General features: G+C 43.8%; 1 protein-coding gene across 1 annotated transcript; it reads left to right on the top strand.

Annotated features, from left to right (window-relative positions):
- Window positions 1-900: 900 nt before the first annotated feature.
- On the top strand, window positions 901-17,250 carry morn4 (MORN repeat containing 4). The gene is made up of 5 exons (XM_041210299.1): window positions 901-1,054; window positions 6,415-6,489; window positions 8,794-8,908; window positions 10,977-11,086; window positions 12,413-17,250. Exons 2-5 carry the CDS (start codon window positions 6,423-6,425, stop codon window positions 12,559-12,561), a joined length of 441 nt encoding a protein of 146 aa, XP_041066233.1. The 5' UTR covers window positions 901-1,054; window positions 6,415-6,422; the 3' UTR covers window positions 12,562-17,250.
- The last annotated feature ends 541 nt before the right edge of the window (window positions 17,251-17,791 follow it).

Raw genomic sequence — 17,791 nt, 5'->3', positions numbered from 1 at the left:
TTACAACCTTGTCTACCTGTGACGCCACTTTCAGGGAACTATGTATCTGAACTTCCAGATCCCTTTGTTCCTCCTCAGTGCCCTACCATTTACCATAGCATGGATGTATTTAAGATATTTAATGGACAACCACATGAGAGAGAAAAATACAGGGATATGTCAATGGGGTAGTGGATAAGAGAAAGCTCTTGTGGAGAATAAATACCTGCCCAGGTCAAATGGTCTGTTCTGTGCTGTGAAACTATTTGTAATTCTATGGATAGCAATGGTGTGTGGCTCGAGGCTGCCTTAGCCTTATCTCTGGAATCCCCCAAACCTTTCTGCATCTCTCCTTCATTAAGACACTCTAAACCTATCCAGGATGGTCTACTGTGTGTCTTCATGTGTGCCTTGTGTCAAATTGCACCTGTGAAGCTCATTGGGACGTTTTATCATGTTAAAGGTGCTACACAAATGCAAGTTGTTATTGTGTTGGTGAGCTGGCCGGTCTTAATTTTAATAGTTTTCATTTAAACCAAAGGCAAAAGGAGTTAATTTCACTTTAAACTATTTATACAGGGCAGATCTGTGTATAAAGTCCAGCTGAACAGTTCAATAAATTCCCTTTACCGATCAAAACAATCAATAATAAATCAAAACAGAAAACTTACAGCCCCAACGAATTCTGCCACGCACAAAAATGGACGTTTTCCCGGTTAGCAATTTCAAAAAAAAATCAGCTGTAACCTTCATCTTTTCGTCAGAAAATTATACAAAGGAAGATAAGTTCAGGAAACATAATTTCCTGCTTCCTTCTATCGATAAATATTCTTTGAAATAAATAAATAAGTGACTGCTGCCCCTCACAAACATGGCAGCTTGCGGTATCCAAGGTGGTTGCTAAGGGTAACGGAGCCAGTGGACGGGGAGGGAGCCAATGAGAGCGCGTGTTGTTGAGGGGTGCGCTCCCTGTCAGGAGGACATGTCTGACTCAGGCAGGGCCTGGGAGCTGAATATTCATCAATGGGAACCTGGCTCCCTGTTGCATGATCCACAGGCTGCTTAGCACTGCAAGGTGAGTAGGCACCTTTAAACGAAACTTAAAAGGGACAATTTATGCATTTTCAGCATTAATCTGTTTTTTTTTTTTTGCATTCTTTTTTCCCTGAATTTGAATTCTCCATGGGGAGCTCCATTCAAGGGTTTGTCCATCTGCCCATTATATTGCCAAGCCTTATCTCAAAATTGATCCATTTATTTGTGCATGCATTTTTTCTACAGAAGACACACTAGGTTCTTGCTGTTCCGAGGGGTACTATTTGCCCATTCTTGATGCATAAGTTTAATGAATGTCTGTTGGATATTTGGCTGTGTAGCCCATCACAGTTAAGCCTGATCATGTTCCTGTCTGTGTGTGTGTGTGTGCAGTTCATGTCCAAATGCAGCAAGGCCTGGACAATATCCAGGCTTGGGCTGACAAGTTGCAAGTAACACTTGCGCCACTCAAGTGCCAGGCAATGACCATCTCCAACAAGAGAGAATCCAACCACCGTCCCTTGATGTTCAATGGCAATCCATCACTGAATCCCCCACTATCAACATCCTAGGCATTACCATTCACCAGAAACTGAACTGGACTAGCCATATAAAAACTATGGCTACAAGAACAGGTCAGAGGCTAGGAATCATACGATGAGTAACCTCGCCTCCTGACTCCCAAAGCCTGTCCACCATCTACAAGGCACAAGTCAGAGTCTGATGTAATACTCCCCACTTGCCTGCATGAGTGTAGCTCCCACAACACTCAAGAAGCTTGACACCATCCAGGACTTGATTGGCACCACATCCACAAACATTCACTCCTTCCACCACCGGTGCAGAGTAGCAGCAGTGTGTACCATCTACAAGATACATTGCAGGAATTCACCAAGGCTCCTTCGATAGCACCTTCCAAACCCATGACCACTACCATCCAGAAGGGCAAGGGCAGCAGATAGATGGGCACACCACCACCTGGAAGTTCCCCTCCAAGTCACTCAGCATGCTGACTTGGAAATATATCGCTGTTCCTTCACTGTTGTTGGATCAAAATCCTGGAACTCCCTCCCTAACAGCACTGTGGGTGTACCTACACCACATGGACTGCAGCAGTTCAAGGAGGTAGCTCACCACCACCACCTCAAGGGCAACTATGGATGGGCAATAAATGCTGGCTTAGCTAGCGAAGCCCACATCCTGTGAATTAATTAGGATCAAGTATTTAACGTTCCAGCAGAGCCAACAATTAGGAGTAGAATCGCTTGGCTGCAGCTGATTTATGCACCCCCTGCTCATTCTAGCCCTGGGATCCCGTGGTCAATTCCCCCATTAGATTAATTAACTCAGCATAGATCAGGGATGGAGATCTTCTTGCGTTGTACACTGAGGTGCCAGCAAATGCTCAGTGTGTGGCATTCACCTCAGAGGCAGAAGGTTGTTGCTCCAAAGACTTGAGCACATAATCCAGGGCCACATTTCCAGTGCAGTACAGAGGGAGCGCTGCTGGTAGAGGTGACGTCTTTCAGATGTGAGATTAAAATTGAGACCCAACCTGCCTGCTGAAGTGTGTGTGTAAAAGTTCTCATGATATTATTTTGAAGAAGAGCAGGGAGTCCTTCCTGGTGTCCTGGGTTAATATTTATTCCTCAACCAAGGCCTAAAACAGATGATGTGGGCATTATCACATTGCTGTTCATGGGAGTTTGCTGTGTGCAAATTAGCTGCACGATTCCTACATTACAACAGTGACTACATTTCATTAGTTGTGAAACACTTGGTCATCCTAAGGTTATGAAAGGTGCTATAGCAATGCAGATTCTTTCTCTAGCTGTTATGTGGAGTTTGTGAGAATGTGAGTGCCACTGGCAAGGCCAACATTTACACCCCATCTCTAATTCCTGCTGAGAAGGTGGTGGTGAGCCGCCTTCTCAAGTACAACTGAGTGGCTTGCTCGGCCATTTCGGGAAGCAGTTAAGAGTCCACCACATTGCTGTGGCATATAACAATAACAACAACAATAACCTGTTTTTATTTATGTAGTACTTTTATATAAGTATTCCAAAAATGCAACACAGAGGCATTATAAAACAAAATATGATATTGAGCCACATGAGGAGAGACTAGGGGCGGTGACCAAAAGCGTGGGTAAAGAGAGAAATTTTAAGTTGTGTCTTGACATATATTAAAGAAAAAAAGTTAGATAGAGAGGAGAGATTTAGGGAGGGAATTCCAAAAAGTTAGGGCCTTGACAACCGAAGAGGTGACCGCCAATGGTGGAGTGAGTAAAATTGGAGATACTCGAGGCTGGAATTTGAGGAGCATGGAGATCTCGGAAATAAATAGGTCACACAAGGTTAGTAGATTTCCTTCCCTAAAGGACATTAGGGAATCAGATGGATTTTTACAACAATCTGGTAGTTTTGTGGTCACCATTACTGGGACAAGCTAGTTATTCTGGAATTATAGTTGATTCAGTTTCCCAGCTGCTGTGATTGGATTGGTCCCTGGATTATTAGTCCAGGTTTCCAGATTGCTAATTCAGTAACATTACCACTATGATACCATTCCATTAAGTATTCTGTGTATTTCATGGCCTCTGGGTTCCATATCGGATGTTTTGAGTTACCTCTTCATTCAGTTGGCATAAATTGGTGGATGGCTGGTGCAAGCAGATTCAATAATAACTTAAAAAGGGAATTGGATAAGTTTATTGGAAGGGAAAAAAATTGTGCGGCTATGATGGAAAGGACAGGATAGTGGGATTAATTTGATAGTTCGTTCAAAGGGCTGGCACAGACCTACTTCTGTGCTGTACCATTCCATAATGCTTCATGTAAAAGGGGTTACACATCTCGTTCCCTGCGCCAGAACCCGTTTTCTGTAAATATTCATCCCTCCACAGCCACCATATTGTGTCATACGAACATACGAATTAAAAGCAGTAGGCCATTCAGCCCCTCGAGCCTGCTCCACCGTTCAGTAAGATCATGCCTGATCTGATTGTGGCCTTCACTCCACTTTCCCTCCTACCCCCCTATTCCCTTTGATTCCTAATTAGTCAAGAATCTATATACCACTGCTTTAAAAATATCCAATGACCCAGCCTCCACCACTCTCTGGGGAAGAGAGTTCCACAGATTTACAACCCTCTGGGAGAAAAAAATTCTCATCTCTGTCTTAAGTGGGAGACTCCTTATTTTTAAACTGTGTCCCCCTGTTCTAATCTCTCTCCACAAGGAGAACCATTCTCTCAGCACCCAATCTGTTAAGCCTTCTCAGGATCGTAAATGTTTCAATAGGATCACCTCTCATTCTCCTGGATACAGATCCAGCCTGTCCAAGCTTTCCTCTTAAGATAGTGGTCGACAGTGCAGCTCACGTACAGAATGCACTGCAGCCCCTCCCAAGGCCCTGACAAGGGCAGCAGACGCATGGGAACACCATCACCTGCAAGTTCCCCTTCCAAGTCACACACCATCCTGAATTGAGACTATTATCAGGCCCCTCGCGTTGCTGATACTGAATGTAAACACCAGCTGAGGAAGTCTCACTTCGAAAACCAAGATCCCCACTGCGATATATCAGGGTTCAAGAAAAGGTCTCATCCATTATCACAGAACTGACTACAGAACATGAGATGATATCTGGCTGTTTTCTTTGATTTTACGGGTCAAGCAATGAACTGCACACTTAGGTGTGTGGTTTAGCACTTTAGAATGTCCTGAGGATATGTTAAAGTGCTGTATAAATATAACTTTTCTAATCACCTTAGCTAAACTTTGTGGATAATGGAGCTCCCTCAGGTGATAAACAGGAGGAACTGCAATGTTTGAATTTATTGCATTTAATCCCATGGGTCCCGTAATATCTAATAATACCGACTGAATGGTGGGATCATAAAGCATATCTTGATTCTTAAATTCAATTAATCTATATACTACCCCATTGAAGGCCTGCAACTCTGAAATTGCCTTCCTAAACCTGCGCGTGGATCTCTCTCTTTCTCCCCCCCTGTTAAATAGTTCCTTAACACCCACCTCTTTGATCGCCTAATATGTCCTTTTATGGCTCTGTGCCAAATTCTGGTCAATAATGCTCCTGTGAAGTGCCTTGGGAAATTTTACTGTGTTTAAAGTTGTTCTATAAATGCAAGTTGTTGTTCCGTCTTTGTTCTCTCTTGAAAGTTTTGGTTCCTTGCAGCATTAGTTGGCGGAAACAGTGTCAAACTTAATCCTACCCTCTTGGATGGGGGTGTAAACTGGATGTGCAGGAGCGTTGTGTACTCTTTCGCTCACCTGCACCCCCACCCCTCTCCCCAGTTCCCCAATGCAGGGACAGTAGATTTATTTTTTATTTAAGTGTGAGCACACTAGGTGCAATACAGATTTAGTCGTTGATGAAACTAGTTTGGTATTGGTCCCTGGGATAGAGTAGCTGGGCTGGGGAGCAAGGCCTGGGGTCAGTGGCTGGGCTGGGGAGAGGGGCCCGGGCACAGAACCTGGTCCTTCCTGGCTTTGAGTTGCATCTTTTATTTTGAGTGTTTTTTTTTTCTTTTTAAACCAGCTTACATATCTGACTCCATTTCCTGCCTGCAGCTAGCTACAGGTTAACAGTTAACCAGTAAAGGTTATATTACTGGCTGAGTAATCCAGAGATCGAGTTGAGATCCACGGTGACAGTTCGACAATTTGCATTTGGTTTAGAAAGAAATCGGGAAATAAAGAACCTTGGCATCATGAAGCTGTCAGATAATTGCAAAAACACCACTGGCTCACTACAGCAACTTGCATGTATGTAGCACCTTTAACATAATAAAATATCCCAAGCTGTTTCACTGGAGTAGAATCAGTCAACAGGTGTCCAAAACCTTGGTCAAAGAGGTTGGGTTTTAAGCAGCATCTTCAAGGAAGAGAGAGATGCGGAGATATTTAAGGGAGGGAAATCTAAAGGCAACTGAAGGCACTGCTGCTAATGGAGGACAAAACAAGTTGGAGATGTGCAAGAAGCCAAGGCTGAAGGAGCGCAGAGATTTCAGAAGGTTTAGACTGGAAGAGGGTACAGATATAGAGATGGAAAAACTTAACATCCTTCTTACCATCTTCATCATAGACCTCAGGGTCTATATGTGACTCCACCATCACGATATACTCTGCCCTGAAGTTATAACTGTACCGTCTGAAGTTTTGACTTTGCCAGTGATTTTTTTTTCCTCAATATTGCTTGGTCGTCAGGAATGGGAAAGATTTTTTTGTTTTAATTTTCTACTCTTGATCCAGGATCACTGAGGCCAGCTTGTTGTGCCCCTACCACTAACCAGGATGAGAGTAGTGCAGACCATGAGTTGAGTGTGGAACTTTAGCTCAGTTACTTACAGGAATGACTATTGTTTTTCATTAGATTGGAACATGACGCTGATCAAAGGAACCTTCACCTACTCGAGTGGTGAGGAGTATCATGGGGAGTGGAAGGAAGGTAAGTCATTCTCTGTACAGTCTGCTATTGTGTAGCCTGCAAAGCGTGACTGAGGCCACTTATCCTGTCTCTCTGGATAAGTTCCTGGTCTTTATTGGGGTCCCAGTGATGTTGGCGCACATTTATACAACACCTTTTTAATCCAGTAAATGACCTGAAACAATTCATGGGGGTGAAAGGAGTGGGTGAATCCAGAGAATGTGGTGAGACAGCCAAAGGTTGGAGGGTGTCGGGGTGAGGTGGCAGATGAACAGGGAGCCAGAGTCAAATGACCCAAGGTCATGAGTTGGCAGGTAGGACTAGAGGAAATTACAGTAGTGAGACTGGGCGTGACCATGTATAAGATGCTGACTTGTATTTATATTGCGTCTTTTAGGACACCGCAAAACAATTAGTATTTTTCAAAGTGTCATTGTGTTAACTGTTGCAATGTCAGAAACATAACAGCCAATTTGCACATAGGAGACTCCCATAAGCAACAATGAGATAAATGATCAGATAATCTGTTTCACTGATGTTGTTTTGAGGGGTAAATATTGGTCAGAACATCAGGGATAACTCCCCTGCTCTTTGAAATAGCTCCTGAGAGGGCAGACGGAACCTCAGTTTAACATCAATGTGAAATTGTAAAGCTCCTTCAGTGCTGCATTGGAGATTTTGTGCTCAAATGTCTGGCATAGTTTTCTGACTCAGAGGTGAAGGTGCTACCCACTGAACCACAATTGACATGTAGGATGTGTTAGGTGAGAATTGTGTAATCTGAAATGAATGGTGAAGTGAAGCTTCCACACCAGTCAGCTTGATCTGTGACACCCTCCTGAGTGGTGCTACTCTAACCGTCACAAACTGTACCAAAGCCGTTAGTAGAGAAAGAGTTTTGATAACGCCTGGGTAAAGGACTCTTTGTCTAGTCAGTGGTGGGAGCAATCTGAAATGGTGAATTTGTGGATAACTACAGCCATTTGCATTTATATAGCATCTTGAACGTAGTAAAATGCCACGAGGTGCTTCAACGGAACATTATTAAATAAAATTTGATACCCAGCCACATTTGATACTGGGACACATGACCAAAAGCTTGATCAAAGAGGTAGGTTTTAAGGAGGGTCTTAATGGAGAAGAGAGGTTTGAGGAAATTCCAGAGCTTAAGGCCTAGGCAACTGAAGACATGGCCGCCAGTGGTGCAGCGATGAAAATCAGGGTTGTGCGAGAGGTCAGAATTGTAGGAGAGCAGAGATTTTGGAGGGTTGGACCAGATGGGGTTATGGAGATAGGGATGAGGCCAAGGAGGGATTTCAAGGTAAGGATAATTTTAAACTCGAGGTGCTGTTTGACCTGAAGCCACTGCATGCCAACGAGCACAGGGGTGATGGATAAATGGGACTTGCATGGCAAAGTACAATATTGAAATATATTTGCTTAAATTCCTCTTTTCCCATCCTGTACAGTGATTGGGACCCATATAGTGGACTGCTGCCTCCAGCAAGTACTAACGTGGGTGTGCAGGGCATATGGAGGGGCAAGGGGCATGTTTCCTAGGACCTTGTGTTCACGCTGCTGACATTAACTATCTTTGCTGACCATTCCATCCCCTGACTCCAACTCCTTTCCTGAGAACTCCCATATCTATGTATAAGTTGCCTTGGGTACTAACACCACCCTCCAATACTCCAGCCAAGTGCGTCAGCGCAGAGCTGAATAGCGGACATCTGGAGTCCATCTGCACTAAAACATGACTTAGCCGAGCACAGGGTCATTTCAGCGTGATTAACTGACTAGGAATCTTGTAGGTGGCAGAGGTCATGGGTTTGGATGGTGCTGTCGAAGGAGGCTTGGCGTGTTGCTGCACCACATCTTGTGTATGATACACACTGCTGCCACTGTGCATTGGTGGTGGAGGGAATGGTTGTTTAAGGTAGTGGATGGGATGCCAATCAAGTGCGCTGTCTTTTCCTGATCGCTGTCAAGCTTCTTGAGGGCTCTTGCAGCTGCACCCATCCAAGCAAGTGGAGAGTATTCATTCACACTCCTGAATTGTGATTTGTAGATGGACAGAAAGACGTTTTGGGAGTCAGAAGGTGAACCACTTGCCATAGAATACCCAGCTTCTGGCATTGAGGCCAATTTGTAGCACTTCTCAAATGCTACTCCATTTAAGATAGCATGAACCTAGAGATCAAAGCTGGTGAGTTCCAGGTTTTCACATGGCCATTTACCCAGTGAGTTGCCAGGCTACTGTCAACGGAACTGTAATGCTCTGTGACATCATTCATGCTGTGACCTTTTACCCTTCCACTGCACCAGGTCGCCGGCATGGGATCGGGCAGCTGAGGTTCGCGGATGGCAGCAGCTACATTGGCCAGTTTGAGAATGGCCTGTTCAGTGGCCGCGGGCTGCTGGTCTTCTCTGACGGCTCGAGGTAAGCCAGAGTCCAGACACAGATCATGTCCCTGTACTACAGGCACTACAGTCCAGGCAGAAAAGGCTGTCCACTTCCTGACTCTGCCAGTAAATCTCAAACAAAAGAATTAGCTTTCATTTATACACCGCCTTTCACAACCTCAGGACATCCCAAAGCACATTCCAGCCAATGAAGTACTTTTTGATGATAATTGTTGTAATATACGAAAGGTGGAAGCCAATTTGTGCACAGCAAGATTCCACAAACTGCAAATATGATAATGACCAGGTCATCTGTTTCTTAGCTGTTGGTTGAAGGATAAATGTTGGCCAGGACACTGGGGGGAACTCCTCTACAGCTGTTCAAGATAGTGGCCATGGGACCTTTTATTTGCGTGTGAGAGAGCAGACAGAGCCATATGACATGATAGATGCATTAAAAACTGTGCATATTTTTATAATCATATATAATCAGTGACGACTTGCTCGGAAACTGTTGAGAGCCAACTAATATCAGCTTAAGATACGCCTCTCTGTGGCGTTCAAAGTTAATTCTCTCTTATATGTCTGTATTGGGCAGTCTTATCTAACAGCTATGGTAGTTGTTGTCTGTGCCTGCACTGTTATTCCCCTTCTTGCCAGAAGGTGTTGCTGCACTCTATAGTCCAGTTTAAACAGTGATCCTATCTGTTGGGCTTCACCAAAACACAGTCTTTGCACCAGTTACCTTCCAGTGGTATCAAGGAAGACTTACATTTATATAGTGCCTTCAGATTACCTTCATTACCTTCAGATGTTCCAAAGCACTTCACAGCCACCCTGGATGTAGAAACTCTTGTAGGAAATCTGGCAGCTAATTTGTGCACAGCAAGAACCCACAAGCTGCAATGAGCTTATGTCCAGACCATCCACTTTTTAAAGATGTTGGTTGGCCAGAATAGCTAGGAGATCTCCCCTGCTCTTCTTCCAATAATGTCTTTTACATCCACCCAAGAGGGCAGACAGGTCCTCAGGTTAACATCATCCGAAAGAATTGCATGGGTTTTTCTTTGGTATATTGGCAACTGGACACGCTTCACGTTTGACTATCGACATGCTATTCTGCAGCATGGGACCTCACAGCTGCGTCCAATCCTGTATCTGTGGTCATTTACATGCCTGAACCTTCACTCAAGGTTGATCAGGGCCTGATCTTGAGTGCTTTTTGCCCAGGGGATACTTGAAGTAATTTGAAGTGCCTCTTTTTCCATATTGGACGAGATCATTAGAAGTAACACAGTCTGGAAATCAAGCTGGGACATTGTGGTTTGTAAAGCTCAGTTACACACTACCTTTACCAACTGAGCTGCCAGGGGGTATTGATGCGGTGGCAGGGTTCATGCAGTAGGGAGGTACACAGTCCTTTTTAAGGAAAAACTAAAGCCCAATCTGGTAAGTGTGTCACCGCTGACTGGAATAAACGTTGTATTTGTACCAGGCAGAGAAGACTGAGGGGCGACTGAATAGAGATCTTTAAGATTGTGAAGGGGCTTGGTAGAGTAGAGGTAGAGAAATGTTTCCACTTGTGGGAGTCTCAAAATAGGGTTCATAAATAACAACTTGCAATTGTATAGCACCTTTAATACAGCAAACTGTCCCAAGACATTATAAATATCATTACAATAAATCCAATAGGGAATTCAGGAGAAACTTTTTTGCCCAGAGTGGTGAGAATGTGGAACTTGCTGCTACATGGAGTGGTTGAGGCAAATAGCATAACATAGATTCATTTAAGGGCAAGCTAGGTAAGTACATGAGTGGGACAGGAATAGAAGGATTATATTGACAGGGTGAGATGAAGTAGGGTAGGAAGAAGTTCATGTGGAGCATAAACACCAGCATAGACCATTTGAGCTGAATGGCCCATTTCTGTGCTGTAACTTCAATGTAATTCTATGCATGATGGGATTCAGGGCTGATTGAGGTAACACCGCCTGGTTGTTGGACTATGGTAAACTGAAGCAAAGCTAACTGAACATGGACAGCTTAAGAAAGGGCAATGTATCTTTGCATACTAAAACTCACTGTTGCGTGGTTTCCGTCATCAGGTATGAGGGAGAGTTTGTACAGGGCAAGTTCCAAGGAGTTGGCGTCTTCACTCGATGTGATGGGATGAAGTTTGAAGGAGAGTTCAAAAATGGACGTGTGGAAGGATATGGTAAGGAGTGATCTACTCAATTAATCTCTGGAGTATGTTGAGAAAAGCTTTCGGTAAGAGGCAATCTCAATTCCACTCAACTCAATCCAGCGGGGAGTAAAAACAGAAAATGCTGGAAATACTCAGCAGGTCTCTGTGGAGAGAAATGGAGCTAACGTTTCAGGTTGATGGCCTTGCAGTGATGAAGGGTCATTGAACCAGAAATGTTAAATCTGATTCTCTTTCCATAGACGCTGCCTGACTTGCTAAATATTTCTAGCATTTTCTGCTTTTATTTCAGATTTCCAGCATCCGTAGTATTTTGCTTTTGTTCTCAGTCTAACTGGGCCCAACCTAAGAAAGTCAATTCAGGCTAGCTTATCTTAACGTGACACAGCCCATCCTAGCTCAGCTCAGTCTAACCGAATCCAATCCAGTTTAGTCCATTTCCATCTGAACAAATATTTTGCACCTTGGTTGGAAACGCTGGGCCACTTCTGCCAGAGGCTGAGAATGAATTAGAAAAACAAGTGCATGGGATAATCAGGGATTGTCAGTGTGTCATGGCTGAAGAGTTGTGATTTTCTCAGAAAATTCAATCCAGAGTATCTTGACTTGTTGATATCACTAATGAACGCAGCAATTATGGTATGGTAGAGACTTTGGACTTATCCTTGGTGGGATGGTAGAGCGTCAGGGTCGTGGTGGGAAAGAAGTGAGAGGCTGGACACTTAAATGAATGGATAGTTTATAAAAATAAAGTGGGTACAAAGTACCTGTAATTTAGTTTGGATTGTCCAACCACTCTCAGCGCTCAACCAGGGGTGAACTGTGGAGGGAATGAGACTGTCTGTGTGGGTTGGGATACCTCCCATCTATTTTCTAATAACCCTGCAAGCCAGTGCCCAATGGGTGGGATGATCCTTGCTCAAGAAGCAATGAAAGACTGTTGTGTTCTTTGCGGGTAGAATGTATAATAAGGAACCCCGACCTTTAAAATCATTCAAGCAATTCAGAAAAGAAGTTAAGAAACTCTTCTTCACGCAAAAGATGGTAGATGTGTGGAACTGTCTCCCACAAAATGCAGTAGGTGTTAGCTCAGTTAGTCATTTAAATCTGAGATCGATGTTTTTTTTCTGGCTAGCCAAGGGTATTAAGGGATATGGATGGAGCCTAGGCAGGGGGGATAGGATACAGATCAATCATGATCTTATTGAAGGGTGGACTAGGCTTGAACGGCTGAATGGCCTTCTGTTCCTAGGTTGCTAAGTCACAGGGTTTTACCTACTTGTTAAACCTTGCATCTGCATCTTTGAGCTTAAGTAACTTTGTCTGTCTTCCACTCAGGGCTGTTAATGTTTCCCGATGGCTCATGTGGGCACCCAAGAAATGAGGGCATCTTCGAGAACAACAGGCTGTCTAAACGGGAGAAGTGTCAAGCCGTGATCCAGAGAGCGCAGGCAAGCGCAAAAAGCGCACGGGGTCTCTCCCTGTAATTGTTCCTTGTGTGTAAATCAATTTAACAGCTCGTCCTATTTGTGTGGGAAAACGTGGAAAGGCTGTCTTTGCGTTCAGAGCTGTTGAATTCCAAATTGTGAATTCCAAATGTGGTCTCTCTTCCATTTCTTTCCCAGTCAATATAACAATATGGTGGAGGGGGGGGGCAGCACAGCTTGGAATGGGAGACACATAGGCTCCATCTGCTGAGATCCCAATCCAGAGCTGCAGTTCTTGGGAAGTCTGGGTGTCGATGGTAGGGGGAAGAGTTGGCATCCAGCCACTGCCATCCACCCCCACATAGGGACAGTATTGGCTGCAGGTCAGTTGGGGGTGGTGAGTGAGGAGGCAGTAGGTGATTTGGAGGGGAGATTGACTCAAGGAAAATGTTCTCTCAAGGTGACCCTGAGTACTTCGAATCTCCCCTCTGACTCGCTGGCCTCCCCACCCGGGCTGCAGCTGGGAGGATCCCGAGGCCACATAGAGGCTTCTGACTGCTTGGTTTGGTCGACCAATTTATCTTCTGTGATGCTGCGGCAAACACAATAAGCTCCTGACTACTTCGCCCATCCCCCACCAAACAAAAATTGAGCCTCCAACTAATTGTTGATATTTTGCATCATTGGATTTGTTCACAATTATGAAGAGTTTGAATATCATAAATATAGGGAAACTGTTCCTACAGTCAAGAGGGTGACTAACCAGCGAACAATTAGTAAAAATACCAGAGCCGGAAATGAGTAGAATTTACATACTCAGCAAATTTCTGTGATCTGGAATTCTCTGCAGAGGGTAGTGGAAGCATTTTTAATAGTAATTTTCTATTACTAGAATAGTAATTCTAGTATAAATACTTGAAGAGGGAAAAGCATTTGCAGGGTTATGGGGAAATAGTGTGGAGTGGGACAAATTGGATAGCTCTTACAGAGAGACAAGTGGCTGAATGGCTGTCTCCTGTGCTGTTAGAGTCACTGATTATGTCATGATTGCCTGATGGGGACCAGCTTAACCTGTCATTCAGGGAGACCAACCGTGTATTATCTTCCCAATACAGCATCAGTGTCCTGGTACTTGTCTTTGTGGGTTCTGTACCATGGAGCCTTTATGCCGTACGGGGCAAAGTTGAAATCTCTTCCCATCACTGGACCTATTTAAGTTGGTGACGCTTGCAGCTCTTTGGCGTTCTGATTTTGGATTTAACCAGCAGGCAACGTTAAGAGCAGGCCTTCCCAAATCTCCCGACCCACAAATATCAATTGGGACAAACCAGTAAAAAATGTAAAACCATGAGACCCCAGGCTTGGTGGGAAGCATGCTGTGCACCCCTGTGCTCTGGCGTCCAGGAGTTACGTAAAGAAGTCCCATATCCTGGCCTCATTCACTCTTCCTACCAATCCATTCCAGATTTGATTTCCCCCCTGCCACAATTGTAAACACATTCTACCTGGCTTTTGCCTGCTAAACCTACTGTTCACATCCCCAATTCTGTGCCCTCTTGTCCTACTGCCATGGTATTTCTTAAAAGCATTGTATAGGTCTCTTGTACTCCTCAGTAAGGTCGCCTCTGGAACCATCGGTTCAACAACCACACTTTGTTGTGCATGATGCTTTCCTTGGTTGCAGTGCCTTTATTGCCCCATGCCCTATTTTTTGTTGCTATTAACCAAACACAACCCAGGGGCAGCCAATCTTGTCCCTGTTTAATTCTCTGCCCCACTCTGAAACCTCTAGCAAGAAGAGAAGCCTTGACACAACTCTCCAAATGACATAATCCTCCCTCCTCTCAGCATCTGTCCATATGTCCACTCCCTGCAGTAGAACTTGCCCCCTCATTTCCATCTTAAGAATGTCACACCTTGATCTGATTGATGCTCCATCTCCTGACTCAGTCCTCTACGTCATCCATAGTTATTTATTGACCAAGTGCTGGTATAATTACTGAGAACTAAATGTCTGTTTGACACAGCCTGCTGGTGCTGAGTGATTGTTCCTGCAAGGTTTAGTCTCGCCAGCATCCAGTGTCATCTTGAGCGTTTGTTTAGTTTTCGACCTGTCGCAATGTTTGTGCGAAGCCTTGAAGCAGCCAACTTACTGAACAAGCCTATGTTGTATTTCCATTGGAATATAGAAACAGGAGGAGGCCATTTAGCCTTTCAAGCCTATCCACCATTCAATGAGATAATGGTTGATCGGTGACCTAACTCCATACACATGCCTTTGCCCCATATCACTTAATAACTTTGGTTAACAAATAATCTTTCGATCTCAAACTTAAAATTAACACTTGACCCATTCTTAATTGCCGTTTGCAGAAGAGTTCAGGTTTAAGCTTACAGTATTAACGAGTCAGAATTGCACAGGCCGTTTACCCCTGGACCATTCAGTGTTTTCAAAGGTGTAAAAAGAACAAAGTGAAATGGACAGAAAGCCTTCAGTATTCTTTGGTTCTGATGAGCCCCCAGCTGAAACGCTAACCAATCTTTCTCTTTCAGAGATTGGCAGACTCAGCTGTGCATTTCTTATGTTTTATTTCATTGTGTATATAGTAATGTAACTAGTCATTTCTAACCTGCTTTATTAATTTTTTAAAAAATGCCTTAATTACCAGTAAGCCGTGACAGGATGTCGATTTGAATGGGGTCCTAATCTAGGCAATGCACGATTGGACTAGTAGAAGCCGAATTTACCTCCTACCTCGCTTACAATGGGGTGATCTGATTCTTGAGCGTGCTGACAAACCCCACCCCCCCCCCACCCCCGCCGGCAACGTGTTATTGTGAGTCCCTCAGCTTGACAGCACTATATGGGGTGTAAGGGTCTGAACAGATACTTATTTCCACTCTCCCACTTTCCATGTTCCATCCATGCTCTCATATGTCTACTGGAAATAAAGGGAACTCCTAGCTACCCTCACCATTCCAAACTGCTCCCATCTCTGCTCCTTTTAAACTGTGGAGAGAGGCTTGTGGTCAGCCTAGGAATGAGTGGGAGTGGGGTGGGGGTGGAATTGAGCTGGGGCAATATCAGTGGAGATTTAAGAAAGGAAAAAAGTCAAATGCCTTAATTATGCAAATAATAACTGCTGTGTTGTTTTGATGGGTGGTGAGGAATGTGTGTGCGATGTAAGTCAGAAAGTAGCCCTGCACCTCATGATTGTAAAACAAACTAGATTCTTCCCTTCAGAGCAGGCTGCTGGGAAATGTGAATTTAAGAGAACTGAAATTTGCAAAGCAATTGTCTGCTTTTTAATTTTAAGTAGTGTTGTTTTGCTGCTGCTGCTGTATTTTTGTGCCTTTTTTTTGCTGTATGATACAGGGAAGCATAAAACTGGGAGTGAATGTGTCAAAATTGGGGAGATTTCTCTCTCAAACAGATATAATTTGAGACAGTGTATATGAATAATTTGAGACATGGCATGTGCTAAGTGTAGCTTTGCATGGGGAGAAGGTGCTGGATGGGCGGAGAGGTGACTTTAGACCTCTGGTTTCCAAAGCTTTCCACCACTGGGGCTTTTCCTCACCAAATATCTGGGTCTGTTGTGCACTCATCGATAGCGATTGATTCCTATGATTAATCAACAACTCCTTTATTGTATTATGCGACTATCAGGATGGTAGAAGGTGAACTAGATGGAACTTGGTCTTTTCTCACCTGCAAATTCCTGTGAATGTTAAACGTGTGACCTATTTATTATTGTGATGGAAAAATGGAGCCAGTAAAGTAGTTGCACGACAATCTTGTTCTTCAGATGATGCTCCAAATCTTACTGGCTTCATGTGAACCAACCCCCCCGCCCCGTCCATTTGATGGTAACAGTTGCTGCGCATGTGTTATTTCTTTCTGCTGGAAGATCCCAGGTTTGCTCCGTTCCAAGTTGTTGGGTGTTGCAGTTGACCTCAGTACCTTTTCGGGCTTGAGATGGTTTATAACTCTATTTATCACTATCCAGTGCCCCCACCCCACCCAACCCAACCCCAGACCGATAGCCTGAACTCTCTTTATGTACCTCTTGCTTTTGCCTATGTGTTCCCTCTCTCTCATTATATACTTTGCATGAAGCAGAAAACAGGAGTGATTTGTGACAAAACCCTCAGCTTCAATCCCACATCCTACCAGCTAATTTGGCTACACCCCATCCTCTCAGTTCTCAGTATTGGCCAAATCTCTATTGTCATCAAAACCATCTCAGGAGCAGAAGACTTGCTAATGAGGTCATTCATGTGCTGCTGCCATGATTTGTAATGGATGGAGCATATTGCAAATACGTTAGCATGCTTTCTTTTATGTTTCAAGAAGGGCTGGTCTCTTTTTAAGCTATTTTTTTTAAATGGTTGCAGTTCCTGTTTTAGCCCAGATGTCCTAATCTAGCATGAAACAGGCAGGAAGGCTTATGTACCATACTTGTCAAAAATTCCAAATTAATCGCAATGTAGGTTGAAGTGAAACATGGTGCTTTCTCATTACTTGACTATTTACTTCCATGCCTTCAGTATCCATGAGGAGTTGGTGGATTTTCTTGCACATATTTAACTGAGATTGAAATCTATTATGGAAATGTATTAACTTCACATTCTTACATGTGTTGCCTTTTTTCTCCCCGAGTCTTATTTTTCAAGTGCAATTAAATATTTATTGTGATTACAAACTGGTTTGTCCAAATAATGCAATAAAAGTGGTCTCTATAACTGCTTATTCTCTCTCAATTGTAATTTTTCTCCCCTCGCCAGGCGAGTCTGGTGATGGCTCAGTTTAAGCAGCATTCTGACCTCGGAGTCGTGGATTTAAAACCCACTCCAGCATTTGGACACCTGATCCAGGTTGTAGTACTGACGGAGTGCTGCACTGTCTGAGGTGCTGTCCTTTAGGATGAGGCCCTGTGTTCCTGTTCAGTTGTGGTGGATCCTTGGGGAAACCGGTGAAGACCCAATTACACTATTCTAAGAATGGAGTCATTGAATATTCCAGCAGAGAAACAGGATAGATCTGTTTGTTCCAGTGTCTTTTCACCTAATCTAATCCCACTCGTCTACTCGCTCCTCATAAACTTCAAGTATCCCTGTTTCAAGCAACTGTGTAATCCCTTTCAAAAGAATTTATATTCTGCTTCAAGAAGTTGTTTGTAGCAGAAAATTTCACATTCTAAGCATCTGGAAAGCAATTCTTTTCCTAGTCTCCTCTGATTGCTTCTGTTACTAATGATTTGTAATCATGAAGTCATCCCTTAAACTC

The sequence above is a fragment of the Carcharodon carcharias genome, chromosome 17, assembly GCF_017639515.1.
Source record: "Carcharodon carcharias isolate sCarCar2 chromosome 17, sCarCar2.pri, whole genome shotgun sequence".
NCBI classification, from domain to species: Eukaryota; Metazoa; Chordata; class Chondrichthyes; order Lamniformes; family Lamnidae; genus Carcharodon; species Carcharodon carcharias.
This window is presented reverse-complemented; position numbering and strand designations above follow the sequence as displayed.

Bases quoted from the DNA above. Each gene is read 5' to 3' on its own strand.
- morn4 (XM_041210299.1), top strand. From the start codon at position 6,423: ATGACGCTGATCAAAGGAACCTTCACCTACTCGAGTGGTGAGGAGTAT. The intron at 8,909-10,976 runs GTAAGCCAGAGT...TTCCGTCATCAG, and splicing joins GTCTTCTCTGACGGCTCGAG to GTATGAGGGAGAGTTTGTAC. The intron at 11,087-12,412 runs GTAAGGAGTGAT...TCTTCCACTCAG, and splicing joins TGGACGTGTGGAAGGATATG to GGCTGTTAATGTTTCCCGAT.